The following is a 17,172-nucleotide window of genomic DNA, read 5'->3' as shown; positions in this document are numbered from 1 at the left end:
AAACAACTTTTTTCATCTCGAAGGATGTATTTTTGGTTGTTTTTTTAGAAAAATAGTTTTTTGATTGACACGACTGCTCCAACCAATTAGACTATTCAAGTCAACGATTTTTTACTTAAACCAACCAAGTTGAACTCGACCATTCTAGTTTTGATGCAAAATTGGTTAGATGAGATACTTAGATTGGTCAGATATCTAGTTCACAGTTAAGCTGGTCAGATCAATCGAACCAGTTTTTATACCACTACTTTCCTTCATAAAACCTTTTTTATAGACTTGTCCTTGAAACCTTGAGTTTGAAAGGGTGTGGGTTGGAAAAGTGAAGGGAAATCTATAGAAATCTTAGATTCTTAGAGTTTGGCATGAACGCTTTATTTCTGAAAACTAGCTTGTAGTTACAAAGGTAACTTAAAACTTATAGTTGTGCATGTATCTTATTAAACTAGAGCTGTTCGGTAAAACAAACTTCATAACTAACTTAATTTTAAAAAATGACTAAAAAAAGACATAAATTATTTATTTAGTTATTTATAATTAAATATATAGATAAGTTAAAATAATCATTTATTTTTATATTTTAGTTATAATTAGATATGTAATATTTTATTTATTTGTTTGTTTTAGTTTAATATCAATATTTTTTTCCAAAATACAATTAAGTTATATAAGTTTATAATATTCTTCCAATATTAAAACTATACATCGTTAGTTGGAGATATTCCACATGATGAGACTACTTTTTATATAAAAAACAATTCTCATAAATGTAGGTATTAACCTGTCTAATTTGTTAATAGAAGATATAATAAAACAATTATGACAAAATAATAAAGTAATAATATTTCTATTTTGTTATCAAATATGATTTTGAATCAAAATTTTGAATTAACTACAAATAAATGTTAAGTAAATAAATATATTATAATAACAAAAATATTTTCGCAAATCATAAATTATAATATCTGTATATCATTTATAAAGTATTTATTTACTTAATTAAGGGTATCTTGGCACATGCAAAAAAGTGGTACCATATCTATCAAAAAAAATTATATTTTTCAAAATGACACATTAAGATTTAGAACATTGGTCTTAAATATTATTGATAATATATTTGACTATTAAATCATTTTAAAAGTAAAAGTCCATATAATAAATAATAATATTTTTATATTTATAAATTTATTATAATATCAAAAATAAAAGCTGACATTTAATTAATTAATTACCAGAAAAACAACTACAATCAATATGAGTAATCCGATAAGTATGATATTAATAACACTATTTTCTATTAGTATATTCCAATAAATGTAAGATTCAAATTTTGTCTTCTTCCGTACTAATATCAATCTCAGGAGATCCAATGAAATTTTACATTAGTAAACCAACTCTTTCTTTCTTTAACATGTTTGTGAGAATTATTCTTATTTTTGTAAATTCTATATTCATATATAAGAGTAGCATTATTCAAAGTACAACCTTCTACACTTCTATTTTCTTTTTTCTTTACCGTCAGAGATTGACCCAAACGTAAAAACTTTGCGTAGCTCAATTGTCTTGTTCCACAATTTCAAAGCACAAAACAAAACCCTAACGGACACAATTGATTTGGATTCAAATCCTCTCTCTTATTCGATTCGCGTCGTTTTCGTGTCTCTACCTATAAGATATGATGGAGAATTCAATCGGAAAACCAATTCCCAGTGTATGAATTTCACACTTTCGCGACAAAAAAATGAACTTTTCCTTTCTTCTTTTTAATTTCATTGATTTGAATTGAAGTTTTAGTTGTTTTTGATTAAGATGCTGTGAATGATGTTTTTCTATTTGTTCAAATCTCAGATTGATGCTGCAATTCCTTCTTCACAGTCTCCTAAACAAGAGGGTATTATCGTAATTTCGTTGTTGCTCACTTTTATGTTATGTTTCTGTTTTATATTTTATTCCCAATTGAGAAATGCCAGCAACACAAATTTTTTTTGGATTGGGTAGTGGAGTTTTTGGGACCCACTGATTTGAGAGTGGGAATATGGATTTGGATCCTCTGATGTCATTTTCTCTCTCACGTGATTATGTCATTTTCTTGTGATTATGTTATTTTCTCTTTCATGTGACTAGAGATAGGCGCCGAGGATATAAATGAAATTTTACAAATTTTGACCGATTATAGTAAATTAAATTCTAGTCCATCGGCCGATCTCTATCCTACACATGACAACATGAAGAAAAAGAATGATATCATTCGATCCAAATCCTTATGTATGTGATTTAGTGGATTACATGCGAAAAAATGTGCCTTAGAAGAAATTTTTTAAAATTGGATGGGGTTCAACATTGTTTAGTGGGTTGCTAGCATTTTTTGTTTGTGGTTTATGGGTAGAGGAAATTGGCACTAGCTTATTCACATTCTTTACATATGCATCAAAACTTTAGTTGTTCATTTAAAGCTTATGATTGGTTAGCTAATGAATAGTGTTAATAATAGGCAATTGTGAGTGAGTAACAATAGTTGTTTTTCTGGACTACCCTTTTATTCCCTTTTCATTTGTGTGCTCAGAATTGCTTTATATATACTTTTTATGTTTGTGAAGCCTATCAGTGGTCTATAGAATTGTTGGTTATTTACACAGTAGAATACTAGAACTGGGTTGTTGCCTTTTGAATTTAACTGACTTACTAATTATATTCATCATATTTTGGTTTCTGATAAAATGATCATACAATGTTGTATTTTTGTTATAGTGGAAACTCATTTTGAGTTTACTTTGATATAGGCAAGAGGGAGGGTGATGATGATCTGGAGAAGCTAGTGTATTCAAAGAAGCAGAAGAGAGATGAGGTTGCTGAGAACCAAAAGAACATGAGCGAAATTAGGTCAGATGATTTCTCATCATATCCTGAACAAGATCAGGTATTTGATGTGATTATCCATGCACATTTAAAGCTTCATTTCATTATTTTACATGTATAATGATTATTCTTCCTATTTTTGCTCTTCAGGATCAGAAGTCTGCTAAAAATGGTACACCGGAGAATGAAGACACTCCAGCTACCATTTCCAATTCTTCAGAATACTCAGGCGGTGATTCTGATGAGGATAAAGTGAGTAAACATGTTCTATATGAGATTGCAGATAGTGAAGACTTTCAAATTATTAGCATATGTATTTTTGCTGGTTGGCATACTTTGAAATTTAAATGCATTGCTATGATTTCTTTTCATTGTTTTTGGGCTCCAAAACCCATCAAGATCCCTTTTGGTGCTAAGATTGAACCTGATGCTACTAAGAAGAAAGTCCAATCTAGTCTAAGGCTCTATGCTCCACTGATTGTTTCTCAGTCTGATTCTCTGAAAGAAGCTACAATGAGGAAAATGTAAATGCAAAGTTATTGATTTCTATCAATGGTTGATTCTTGTACTTAAGTTCTGCAGTATATTAATCAAGGAATATTTGTAGATGCTTGGAAAATGAATGAGTTATTGGGCTCATTTGTTATTCAGCTTGAAGAAAATAATAGATGTAATTTAGTTCACAAGGTACTCATGTCATGCTGTCTGTTCTCCAACTATTGAAATAGAAACTAATCCACTCTAGCTTCTACAATACTTCCTATAGGCATATTTATAGGATGATGGATGGTCTGTTTTGATGTCTTGTTTTCCTATAAGGTTGCAAACTTGACAATATGCTATGGAAGAGTATGAATGGATTCATTATATTTTGAGGGTCTCCAAATTCTTAACTTGTGTTAATAATTGCAGGCGGTAATGGATATTGATCTGGGTGATAATTCTGAAGAAAGTGATGTAGAGACACAGAAGAAAAAGATGAAAACCTTGGTATATAAATTGTTTACTTGACCGCCTTTTACCTACTATATATTATACATATATATATATGATTGCATTTGTCATTTGTTCTTATAATGGAAGTTATATTTTTTCAATCTTATTCTGCTCTGAAGCAATGTACTGCATTAAATGCTCAAAAACATGATTCAAAGACTGTTGTAAGGGATACTTCTAATGATATATTGGATGGTCATGATGATAATGAAGACAATGATTATGATAGCTCTGATGATAGTAGAAATTCAGACACGGTTAAAAAAGTGAGAGCCTTGGTCATTTTGCATATCATTATTTATTTGCTGAATTTTTAATAAAAGTAGCTTCTTTTTACTTACAGCCTGTGAAAGGTTCTGAGAACTTGGATGAAAATGATGAAGAAATTGAGGAAAAATCCTTCAGAATTCTTGAGGAAAGAGTAAGTAAGCATTTCATAATCTATTTGATAATGTTTGTTGCAAAGTGCATTTTGTTATTTTTTATGACTTCATGGAATATATAATTGACTTGTGTGCAAGAAGTTAAGGATGTGGTGATGTTTGGTGCTGCCTCGATTGGGAAGAAAGGTGTAATTTACCAATATCCTATCTTCCTGATGTAAATTATTAACTAGTGATATGATGTCATTTCCTGGAATTTTGCAGCCTAGAACTCCAGCTACACTAAAAGTACAAAATGTGACATCAAAAAGAATATGTGTTAGAAACTTGTCATATAGTGTGGAACGGGATGATATGTATGTACTATTTCCCTTGCTCGTGCTTATCAATTGTTTTCTGTATAATGTTTCTCATTGCAAAGTTGCTTTAGGGAAAACCTGTTCAAGGAGTGTGGAGAAGTTGTTGATGTCCGTTTCATTACAGACAGTGAGGGGAGGTTTAGAGGCTTTGGGTATATTTCGTTTGCAACAGAAGAAGCAGCTCTGAAAGTAAGCTTTTTGTGACCTTGTTTAGTCTGTGCAAATCATTTTAGAACTGCCAAAAACATTTCAACGATAGTTGTATCTTTGGAAGGTACAATGGTGCACAATTACAATCAAACTAACTATTTGATTTTCTAGAAATATTTTTATTGTTACCAGTATTCTCAATCTGCATTTGATTCCTAAATCAAGTTGCTATCCTGTACTTATCTGTGTTTGAGGCATTATAATTATTGCTGGTACCAGTTTGAGGCGTTACTATTGCTACTACCTGTATTTAGCAAGCTGCAGTCCTGTGTTTAGCTTTATTTAGCTGTGTCCAAGGCTTTATTATTGTTGATATTGCTGCTACCTACAATTTTGACCAGGGTGGTATCGATTAAGTGGTTGCCATTAAGAAATATGTTAATGTCTATTGTAGAATAGTTCCTTTATTCTTTATTATTCAAGTCAAGCCAAATAGGCCCTACTCCCTAGGCTACATGTGTGACACTCTTGTAGTATTGTATCCTGTATTGTCTTGTACTCTTTTTTGGTACCACCAAGGGTAACCCCTCACCTTTTCGAGTAAGGAATTAATCCCTTTCGGGGTTCGTGGTTGCCCCTCCCAACAAGTGTCGCTCCCAGGTATCGAACACTCAACCTTGGGGATCCAGTAGGGCCTTACACTATTAGACCAACATCTTGTACTCTTTTGACTAATGAATAACGGAGACACATATTTCAAAACATGGTGGCAGACTCTATTATGATGTTAGGCCAGCAGCATATGTTAATTCTTGCAAACTTCATGCTCTATATGTTCCCACATCAATTAAGTATATGAATAATGATAGGGGTCAGGGGAAGGGTAGACCCCCGATTACACAGGTGTATTCTAGGAGGAAGAAAAGAATAACTAACTAGCTATAAATAGTAGTTAGGTTGTGTAATAACTCACTTTTTGAGATTCTGGAAATTGGACTGATTCAGGAATCAGTTAGGCGGTTACTTTTTCTCTCTTGTATTCTTCTATCTTGTATACACATTTTCTGGAAATATTATACTTCTTCCGATCAAGATCACATTGATCTTGTTTCGATTTCTTTTCAATTTCTATTTCTCATTTGATTCTGAACCAGTGTTTATCACTGGTATCAGAGCACCGATTCTGGTGCCCTGTAATTCCACGAGAAACCGCTGCTGATGATGACGAGGAGCATGGCGAGGAGTAACGATGATTGGGAACAGGAGAAGGAGGAAATGCGAGCCAGATTTGATGTGAATGACGCGAGAATGAGAAAGACGGAGGATCTCTTGGCGGCAATCGCGGCGAAATTAGGTATTTCCTCGGAGGGGCATGGCGGCGATGAAGGTAGTGAATTCGGCGGTGGCGATAGAGCCGACTCGTCGCGGCGAAGTAACGAGCAGTGGAGGCGACTGGAAATTCCAGTATTCGTCGGGGAAGATGCGTTCGGTTGGACGCGCAGACTGGAAAGGTATTTCTCTCTGAAACGCGTGAATGAAAATGAGAAAATGCAGGCCACGGTTTTAGCTTTGGAAGGGAAGGCCATGAGTTGGTTCCAATGGTGGGAGAAATGTAATCCAAATCCGTCTTGGGAGGGATTCAAGATAGCAGTGATTCGGAGGTTTCAACCGTCGATGATACAAAATCCTTTCGAGTTACTACTCTCGGTAAAACAGACCGGAACGGTAGAAGATTATGTGGAAGAGTTTGAGAAATATGTAGGGGCTCTTCGGGAGATTGATCAAGAGTTTGCCAAGGGCATCTTTTTGAATGGATTACGAGAAGAGGTACAAGCCGAAGTAAGGTTGTTTGAGCTTCAAACTCTTACGGCAGTAATACAGAAGGCGATTATGATTGAACAGAAGAATATAATCGTTAACAAGAAAGGAGCCACTTCTTACTCTAGAACAACCGGTTTTCAAAGGAATAACTCCTTTAATAAAGTGGTAACAGTGGACACTAAGGGTTCCACGGGAAGGAATTATGATGTCAGTACATCCAGTGGTGACAAAAGCAGTGTTGGATCGGCGAATGTAATGGAGGCAAGTCGGGCCAGGGGAGGGGGATTCAAACAGCTGTCCGGGGCAGAGATGCGGGAAAAAAGAGAGAAGGGCTTATGTTTCCGGTGTGATGAACCCTATCACCGGGACCATCGGTGTAAGAATAAGCAATTAAAAATGCTTATTCTAGAAGAAGATGAAGACAGTGAAGGGGAGGGACAGGAAGAACCAAGAATGGAGGAATTCTCGGCATTGCAACTCTCCCTGTGTTCCATGGCAGGGTTGACGTCTGCAAAGTCTTGGAAGGTGGCAGGCAAGGTGGAAGCAGAGGGGGTGGTAGTGCTCATTGATTGTGGGGAAGGTGGAAGCAGAGGGGGTGGTAGTGCTCATTGATTGTGGGGAAGGTGGAAGCAGAGGGGGTGGTAGTGCTCATTGATTGTGGGGAAGGTGGAAGCAGAGGGGGTGGTAGTGCTCATTGATTGTGGGGCCTCCCATAGTTTTCTTTCCCAAGATTTGGTTCAGCGATTGCATTTGGAAATAGAAGACACTCCCACTTATGTTGTAGAAGTGGGTGATGGCCACAGAATTCGGGGTAAGGGGAAGTGTTCCGGGGTGAAATTGTATGTACAGGAGTTGGAGGTGGTTCAGGAGTTCTTTCTTTTCGGACTAAAAGGGGTGGATGTAGTCCTCGGGTTAGATTGGCTGGCTAGCTTGGGAGAGGTGAAAGCCGATTTTGGCCGGTTGGAGTTAACATTGAAAAAAGGGGGAGTGGTTTACAAAATTCGAGGGGATCCGGCTTTGACGAAAACACTGCTGTCTTTTGGTGCCATGATGCAGGTGCTTAAGGAAGAAGGGGAAGGACTGGTCTTGCATTATGAGGACACGGAGGAGCCCAGAATTCGGGATCAACCGATTCTGTCCTTGGTGGAGGACGTGTTGCAGGATTTCGCGGAGGTTTTTGTTGATCCGCAAGGTCTTCCACCGAAACGAAGACATGATCACGCCATTCATCTAAAGGAGGGGGCAGAGATTCCAAACATCCGTCCTTACAAATACCCCCACTATCAAAAGACCGAAATTGAGAGGTTGGTGACAGAAATGCTACAGGCTGGAGTTATAAGACCCAGTATAAGCCCCTATGCTAGTCCGATTATCTTGGTAAAGAAGAAGGATGGAGGCTGGAGGTTTTGTGTAGATTACCGGTCTCTAAACAAGGTGACAATTCCTAATAAATTTCCTATTCCCATCATCGAGGAGTTGTTGGATGAATTAGGGGGTGCTCATATTTTTTCCAAGTTGGATCTAAAGTCGGGGTACCATCAGATCCGGATGCGGGAGGAGGATGTAGAAAAGACGGCTTTCCGAACACACGAAGGGCACTACGAGTTCCTGGTAATGCCTTTCGGTCTCACTAATGCACCTTCCACTTTTCAGGCTCTCATGAATGAGGTGCTCAAACCTTTTTTACGGAGGTTCGTATTGGTTTTCTTCGATGATATCTTAGTTTTCAGCACTGACATAATTTCTCATGTGGGGCATTTACGGCAAGTGTTGGAGCTTATGCAGAAGCATAGTCTCAAAGCCAACCGGAAGAAGTGCATGTTCGGGCAGAGGAGGTTGGAGTATTTGGGGCACATTATTTCCGAGGAGGGGGTGGAGGCTGACCAAGCCAAGGTGGAGGCGATGAGTTCTTGGCCCATTCCGAAAGATATCAAGGGGTTGAGGGGTTTCCTCGGTCTCACCGGATATTATAGGAGGTTTGTCCGTGACTATGGTAAAATGGCCAAACCTCTCACCGATTTGTTGAAAAAAGATGCTTTTAAATGGAGAGCCCAGGCCACGGAAGCTTTTGAAGTATTAAAGAGAGCCATGACTGATTTACCTCTTTTGGCGGTACCAGATTTTTCGCAGGTATTCACGGTGGAAACTGACGCCTCTAGCAAAGGGTTGGGAGCAGTGTTAATGCAGTCGGGTAGACCGTTAGCCTTCTGGAGTCAAGGTTTGTCGGTGAGAGCCCAACAGAAATCAGTTTATGAGAGGGAATTGATGGCGTTAGTGCAGGCAGTGCAGAGGTGGAGACATTATTTGCTAGGAAGACACTTCATCATTAAAACAGATCAGCGGAGCTTAAAATTTCTTAATGACCAGAGGCTATTCACGGCGGAACAGTTTAAGTGGGCTGTGAAGTTGATAGGGATGGACTTTGAGATACAGTTCAAACCGGGCCGGGAAAATGCGGTTGCTGATGCCCTGTCCCGAAGAGAAATGTACGCTGCTGTTTCTGTGGTGTCCTTAGCAGATACTGAAATGTGGACACAAGAGGTGGAACAAGATCCGAAGTGGAAACAGGTGATACAGGATTTGATCATAGCGCCTCACTCTCATGCCGGATTTGAGTTTAAAAAAGGATTATTGTTGTATAAAGGGAAGTTAGTAATTTCCAGCCAATCAACCCGCATCCCTTTGATACTAAAGGAGTGCCATGAGACTCCTATGGGCGGACATTCGGGGTTTTTCAGGACTTACAAACGGGTGGCCAGTTGTTTGTTCTGGAACGGCATGAAAAAAGACATTAAGACGTTTGTGGCGGAATGTGATGTCTGTCAGAGGCAGAAGTATTCTACACTGACCCCGGGAGGATTGTTGCAACCTCTCCCGATTCCATCACAGGTTTGGATGGATATTTCGATGGATTTTGTGGGAGGTTTACCTAGAGTTGGAGGGAAGGATACGATATTCGTGGTGGTGGATCGATTGACGAAGTATGCCCACTTTTATGCTCTCGGACACCCTTATACGGCTAAGGAGGTAGCCACGGTGTTTGTCCATGAGGTGGTCAAGTTGCATGGTTTCCCGTCTTCCATAGTGTCCGACCGGGATCCTATCTTTTTAAGCACATTCTGGAAGGAATTGTTCAGGTTGGCGGGTACGCAGCTGAAACTTAGTACTTCCTATCACCCGCAAACCGATGGACAAACAGAAGTGGTCAACCGGTGCCTTGAAAATTACCTTCGGTGCTTTGTGGGTCCTAAACCCTCCAGGTGGCTTAAATGGCTATCTTGGGCGGAGTTCTGGTATAATACTACGTTCCATAGTGCAGCGGGAATGACCCCTTTTAGGGCTCTATACGGTCGGGATTCTCCCATGTTGGTTAAGGCTGCTGATTTCCCATCCAAAGTCGAAGAGGTGAATCAGATGATTCGGCAGAGAGATGCGATTTTGGTCGAGCTCAAGGATAATCTGTTGAGAGCTCAGGATCAGATGAGGAAATATGGGGACAAGCGGAGAAGGCAGGTGGAGTTTCAGGAGGGAGATTGGGTATATTTGAAGATTCAGCCGTATAAACTGAAGTCTTTGGCAGCAAGGCCGTGTATGAAGTTAGCTCCTCGTTTTTATGGGCCGTATCAGGTGCTAGGCAAGGTGGGGACAGTAGCCTATAAGCTTGAGTTGCCGAGCTACTCCAAAATCCATCCTGTTTTTCATGTGTCGTTGCTGAAACAGGCGCTTAAACCCAACCAATGTCCACAGCCTCTACCTCCAATGCTGAATGAGGAATATGAGTTGGACGTGCAACCGGAAGATGTGGTGGACTGTCGTGAGTTGCAACACGGTCAGGTTGAGGTATTGGTGAAGTGGGCTCAGCTACCCGAATGTAATAATTCCTGGGAGCTAGCGGCAGTTTTGCAGGAGAAATTTCCTTCTTTTCCCCTTGAGGACAAGGTGGCTCTTTTAGGGGGGAGTATTGATAGGGGTCAGGGGAAGGGTAGACCCCCGATTACACAGGTGTATTCTAGGAGGAAGAAAAGAATAACTAACTAGCTATAAATAGTAGTTAGGTTGTGTAATAACTCACTTTTTGAGATTCTGGAAATTGGACTGATTCAGGAATCAGTTAGGCGGTTACTTTTTCTCTCTTGTATTCTTCTATCTTGTATACACATTTTCTGGAAATATTATACTTCTTCCGATCAAGATCACATTGATCTTGTTTCGATTTCTTTTCAATTTCTATTTCTCATTTGATTCTGAACCAGTGTTTATCAAATAATGAAGCATTTATAATGACTTTGGAAATCCCCCCTCCATGAGCTAGATTTTGGGCTGAAATCAGGCCCAATTATTCTAACATGGTATCAAAGCTTGTGAAGAAGATGGGGTGGAAATTGGAACACTCTGTTCACACCATAGCTGATTTCAAGCTAATGGTTGCAATTTGGATTGCCCCAACTATCTTTTAACAGATGGGCCAGAGACATAGTTGCCCCTATACTATGTGAGTTTGCAACAACTAACCATAGATGTAGAAATGACTTCGCATCAGCCTTGTGAGATCTAATTAAGAGGTCCTTGATGTACTTGCCTTGAGAGAGAACCATTGGGGATGGTGTTTGATCTCTATACCAAGAAAATAATCCAAGTCACCAAACTGCTTAAAGTAAAAAACTGAGTTGAGTTTGGTGATGCAAGTTTGAATGCGCTTGTTAGAAGAGGATGGCTGGATGAAGATTGAAGAGGGATGGGGCACACTTTCTGCAGTGGAAACCTAAGTCAAGTAGGGCCCTAGTTAGTCTCTCTGCATAACAATCACTTTATTTTAAGCGATGGAGGGCTGACATTGACAGATGGAGGGTTGACATTGACATGCCTCGTTTTTCTTTTATATTTGTATGTCTAATGCTTGTGTTGCTATGCCTCTTGCAGCATCTGTTCTTGTGTTTGTTAAACCCTTTACTGTGCAAAACATACTGAGCTCAGAATCAATTTGCTTTTGTAATCATAGGCCCTTGAGTTGGATAATACAGAACTGTTGAGATGTCCCATTAAAATTGTTATAGCTCGGGAAAGGGGTAAATATATTCACCGTAGCAGGTAATTACTGTATATACTATTTGTTTGTTCTTTGATTCTCTTCTATTGATCCATTTCAACTTCTTTTCTCATACCAACCTCTTCCGTCTTCTGTTTGTTTTTAGTAATTTTAGCAACTTTGGCGAAACATTCCAGTCGGGTGCAAGTGTTCGGTTGAAAACAGTATTTGTTGCAGGTTTTAATAAATCTCTCACTGAAGAGAAGGTTAGTTTCTTTATAATACTGATAGTTGCATCAGTTCCAGCACAAGATTGCATGAATCTCTTTTGATTGCATATTTCAATTGTTTAAACGGTGTTTTCATATGTTAATAATGCCTACTTCATTATTTTAGATAAAAACTAGCTTGGAAGAGCATTTCAGTTCTTGTGGAGAGATTACAAGGATATCAATTCCAAAATATCCTGATTCTGTGTCTGTCAAGGGGTATGTTTCTTTTCATTCTTCTGTATGCTAGGTCTAACGTACTATTGAAATATTTCAAACATGCCACAGCCGTTTACCTGCATGCCTTTTTATATCTCACTTTCCCGTCGACAGTATGTCAAAGTGATTGTAAAGGTTGCACTATATCAGCATGAGTGTTCAAAATGTTCTTTATGAATCTGACTCTCGCAAAAATTGTTCCTGTGCGTTTTCCACTTAGATCATTCTGTAGTCTGGCATTGTAAAATTGAATGACACTAAGCTGCACTATGATCTAATGAAATTCACCTGTAACAGTTGCAACCTAAGTAAAGGTACCCTTAAGGCCTTTTTGAAAGGTGTCAAATAGCTCACACCTTAATATAAGGCATTAATGTTAGAAAAAGAACACACCAATATAATTATAATGCATTGGTTGTTTTTATAAGTTTAATGCCTTAAGCTATTTGTTGCTAAGAGTCCTAAAAGCAACAACTATTTATTTGAGACTGACTATTTTACCTTCTTTAGCTTAACCATTAGCAAGTTGTGTTTAAGAAATTATTTACCATTTGAAAAAGACACCCTTAAAGTGCCAAAATGTGCTAAGCCCTTATAGTGTTTCACCTCAGTGTCTTAGGCCCGCCTTTTGGTGCCTTTGAGCTCACTGTTTAAAGCCTGTAATGTATCATTCAGTAATATTTTGATATCCAAGTCTTAACTCAAACTTCAAATTTTTGTATGCCATACTTCCATTTCTTTTAGTCTTTTTAAACTGCATTTGTCTTAGCAAGTTATGCATCACAATACATTACACCTACTGACTGGGGAATTTTCTGTTATTTACATGTATACTATTTCAATGTTATTTGCATTTTATTTTAACCTTTTCCTAATTGGTCAGTTTTGAACCTATGAAAGATTGTCTTATCCCCTAAATGCCACTCTCTTAAGTTCTCTTTAAATTTCCATCAATAGCAACCTTGTTGAGTTTCTTCTATCTAACTCAAAAGATATCTGTGCATGTGTGCTCCTTAATTGATAAGTAATAGTAGAATGAATGATAATTTACAAATATAGTGTGTGCAAGAATTACTTTGTCCCGTCTTCCAATCTCAAATTGCAAAATTTATAGGTATGCTCACTTGGACTTCAAGGATTTTGATAGCTGCAAGAAGGCTCTACAACTCAATAAAACTGAGATTGGAGGTTATTACTTATCAGTTGAAAAAGCAATGCCTCGACGTCAATATGATGGGAGGGATGGAGGTGGCCATCAACATGGTTGGAGGGATGGAGGTGATCGTCAATACGGTGAGAGGGACGGAGGTGGCCGTCAATACGGTGGGAGGAGGGATGGAGGTGGCCATCAATTTTGTGGGAGGGATGGAGGTGGCTATCGACATAGTGGGAGGGGTGGAGGTTGTCTTCAATATGGTTGGAGAGGGTATGGAGTTGACCATCAATATGGTGGGAGAGGTGGAGGTGGCTATCTACACGGTGGGAGGGATGGAGATGGTCTTCGATATGGCGGGAGGTGGGATGGAGGTGGCCATCAATATAGTGGGAGTGATGTCGGTGGCCATCAATATGGTGGGCTTGATGGAGGTGGTCATCCATATGGTGGGCGTGATGGAGGTGGTCGTCAGTATGGTGGGAGGGATATCAGCGGCCAACAATATGGTGGGAGGGATATCAGGGGCCAACAATATGGTGGAAGGGATATTGGTGGCCATCAATATGGGGGGCGCGATATCGGTGGCCGTCAATATGGTGGGAGGGATGGAGGTGGCCCTCAATATGGGGGGCGCGGCAGAGGTGGCCCTCAATATGGGGGGCATGACGGAGGTGGTCATCAATATGGTGGGAGGGGGGGTGGAAGTGGGCATGGGTATGGTGGGAGGGGTGGAGGTGGCCGAGGCATGCAGAGTTGGGGGAGAAGTGGTGACAGTTGGAGGCATTGAACACTCCATGAACAGAGCTTAATCTTTAATTTATGTACCATTAGTTTTTATTTCCTTTACAGAACTATGTTTTGACCTTTCATCTTTGCTTAATTACTCCTCTATTTTGCAGTATCATGCAATTTCATTCATATTGCATATAAGCTACAGTTGATGATAAAGTGTTTTGGAGCATACTTGTTATATTGAAATTTACTGTTATATTGGAGCATTTAACAAGTCCTTTTGGTGTGTGCAAATTATTCATGAGGAGTGCTGTGGCAGTTCCACTTTGGTATGTTAGCTTGTACTTCAAAATCATCAGCTGTAGGAATGCCAATTTGAAAATTTATATTTTACTGTAATCAAGTTTTTATGAAGGTCCAACAGCCAAATTCAAGCTCCTCTATTATACCAACCATTCTTAGAGGCACCCTAGAGAACAATCCCATAAAGCTAACAACAAGGAGAAAACCAATGACCCAGCCAAGGGATAATTTCTTTGTATTCATTGGTGTATTTCCCCATATTAACATAGCAGCTATAGTTTGGCTCATCTCAGGTAAAGGACTGCCAATATCATCTATTAAAGAGGAAATAATCTCAAATAAGACGTTGGTATAATGGTATAAGGTCTTCTTGGATTCCTAGGTATCGTATTAAATTAAATGGCTAAGGTTTGATTAATGAGAGCAATGCTTGCTAAAAGGGTTGTCATATATCCCAAGATGAATTAATTATTTACACACAAGGTAGGGAGATACATTTAATTATACAAAAAATTGAATGAACAAATTTTACATCATAACCAATATGAAGTTCTATGCTACATGAATGATAAATTATTAGTTCGGTCTTATAAACTTCTACAAAATATTTACCCATACTTCATTCACATTTGCATATGATAAATTACTTCTAATTTTATGATGACATTCAACTCATTAAATTAAGCTTTTCTCTCCTGAGATATCAAAATTGGGTATAAACTTTATTCACAATACGGTGAAGACATAATTTATCATACTGTACATGTAAAAGGGTGTGACATGATAAGCACTTCAGTTTCAACTTCCCTCACTAAATAATTTGACTGTATTGAAAAATTATTTTATTGATTTTCTCTCTAACATTAAATATAAACCACAATAATGGTGAATACAATCACAATTTAAAAGTTTGATAATTTGATTTCATATCAATTAAAAGAGACGGCTAAGGAAACAAAATATCACTATTGAATGCGATTGGAGACAAGCCAATAATACATGTTTGGATGATAGAGTTCTTTTGGCTAGTGAAGGGTTGTTGGAGAAAGCCAAACAAGTTATAACCAATTTCATGTAGGAATTCACCCCTATGAACCCCATGAATCTTGTGCCTATGTTGAATGTTAGCATGATTCCTGTGGTGAAGATGAGTTTGAAGTTTGAACACAATGAGGCTGAATACAAAGCTTGCCACACTATTTCCCTTAGTATTTTGTCCATGGTATGATCATCTTCATGAATGCCTTTTCACTACTCTATAAAGCAAGATTTCATTTAGGTCAAACTATCTAACCAATATTTTATAAGCAAATATGACATAGTTTGTTCAATATTTAACCACAACGAAATTTTAATCAGTGGTATCATCATAGTCAAATACAGAAAATATATGTTATTAATATCGTATCGATCATTAAATCATTTAGGATACTAATATAGCGATATAGTGGTTCAACCGGTGATTCACTAATGAAATCGCATATCGGTGAAATTAGATATACATATATAATATATTAACATTAATGTTGAAAAATCAATAAAAAATCAATAATTTTTTTGTTTTCATTAAAAAAATTAAATAAAAACCGGCCGATATGATCGATATTGTTCAATTCAAAACCGACCGGTATGACTGGTTTTGCATGGTATGATTACATAGCCGGTATATTATTATACTGTACCAGTATTGAGACTGATTCACCGGTATGTCGGTTGAACCGGTCTGAACGAACCGTTTTTTACAATAGTGGAAAATATTGTCCAATGTGAATTACCATTGATATTGAGCTTTGATTGATACCAATAAAGATATTTTCAAAATGAATAGCCAATGTAACACAAATGTAATTCTAAGATAAATGAAAGAATGTGAAGAAAGCTTCCATCTAATATTTTTATTTTGGATTGATAAACATTCAATGTGTATGAAATTTACCATCATCATACCCTTAAGAATTTGAATTACTAAAAAAATATAAAAAGTTCTAAATCTTATAATACTAAATAATAATAATTGTAGTAATAATAAAAGCAAATTTATGAGAACAAATGATCATAAATGGAGACAAATTAATAGGAATGTCTACTTTATGAAGTGACTACGTCATTACTATATGTCATATTAAACATTGACTTTAGTGAATGATAATGCTTACTATGTCATTACTTCTTCCATGACTTTTTAAATTTTCATTTTTTAGGATATTGACCAATTTTTATTTATTTATAAGGATACCCGTAAGTGTCAATTATGCATGACTCAAATAGGACTATAATGGACGGTATAGTTCTCCTTATTTAACATAGGTACATTTACATAAATTTAAACTTAAAATTCCTAATTAAGTTGGAATAATTCTCGTCAATTGACATATTTGTTTGTTTGCACTCCACTTTTGTTTATAAAACATTTTCTCTTTAAAATAGCAACCCTAACTTTACCAATTAAGTGAAAAGGAAATATGTAACACTTAACTTTACAATCAGTGGCGGAAGTTCTTAGAGACAGGTGGGGCAGTTGCCCCCTGAAATTTCCAAAATATTTAGAAAAAAAAATAATATTAAAATATGTTTGATCTAAATTTGGGTGTTTAAATTAAATCCTAATTTCTAATTTTGAATGACACACAAGAGGAACATATTATTACTTTTACCATTATTCTATTCAGTATCCACACAACAACACAATATAGAGTCAACATCATATTATCCTACTTAATATTCATCACTATTCACACTATAGCAGAAGCTGTACATGAACAGTCCATAACAACAATAATTTGCAGGTGCATTTTTCACCAATAATTTATTTATGTTATGTTCCTATTTCCTCAATTGATGATTAATATTGCAGATCATTACTCCATATTGGGGTATAATTATTGAAAATGTTGATACATTCAGA

At 37.3% G+C, this 17,172-nt stretch overlaps 1 protein-coding gene and 1 long non-coding RNA gene across 7 annotated transcripts; one reads left to right on the top strand and one right to left on the bottom strand.

Moving 5' to 3' along the window:
* On the top strand, positions 1,440 to 14,216 carry LOC109360902 (heterogeneous nuclear ribonucleoprotein A3 homolog 2-like). Of its 6 annotated transcripts, none has more exons than XM_019606111.1 (14): positions 1,440 to 1,708; positions 1,846 to 1,888; positions 2,778 to 2,914; positions 3,004 to 3,105; positions 3,766 to 3,843; positions 3,969 to 4,115; positions 4,193 to 4,270; positions 4,497 to 4,588; positions 4,663 to 4,780; positions 11,562 to 11,650; positions 11,755 to 11,854; positions 11,985 to 12,076; positions 13,191 to 13,354; positions 13,574 to 14,216. In XM_019606111.1, exons 1-14 carry the CDS (start codon positions 1,673 to 1,675, stop codon positions 14,017 to 14,019), a joined length of 1,722 nt encoding a protein of 573 aa, XP_019461656.1. In that variant the 5' UTR covers positions 1,440 to 1,672; the 3' UTR covers positions 14,020 to 14,216. The 6 variants fall into 6 exon arrangements, with proteins under 6 accessions (XP_019461656.1, XP_019461654.1, XP_019461652.1 ...); XM_019606109.1 differs by having other exon boundaries at positions 13,191 to 13,615; positions 13,646 to 14,216; XM_019606107.1 differs by having other exon boundaries at positions 13,191 to 14,053; positions 14,132 to 14,216.
* On the bottom strand, positions 2,318 to 14,186 carry LOC109360903. The gene is made up of 2 exons (XR_002109231.1): positions 14,080 to 14,186; positions 2,318 to 2,679 (listed from the first exon to the last, which is right to left on the bottom strand). It is a non-coding gene; the product is annotated as an uncharacterized LOC109360903 (long non-coding RNA).

Source organism: Lupinus angustifolius, chromosome LG11 (genome assembly GCF_001865875.1).
Source record: "Lupinus angustifolius cultivar Tanjil chromosome LG11, LupAngTanjil_v1.0, whole genome shotgun sequence".
Classification (NCBI taxonomy): domain Eukaryota; kingdom Viridiplantae; phylum Streptophyta; class Magnoliopsida; order Fabales; family Fabaceae; genus Lupinus; species Lupinus angustifolius.
This window is presented reverse-complemented; position numbering and strand designations above follow the sequence as displayed.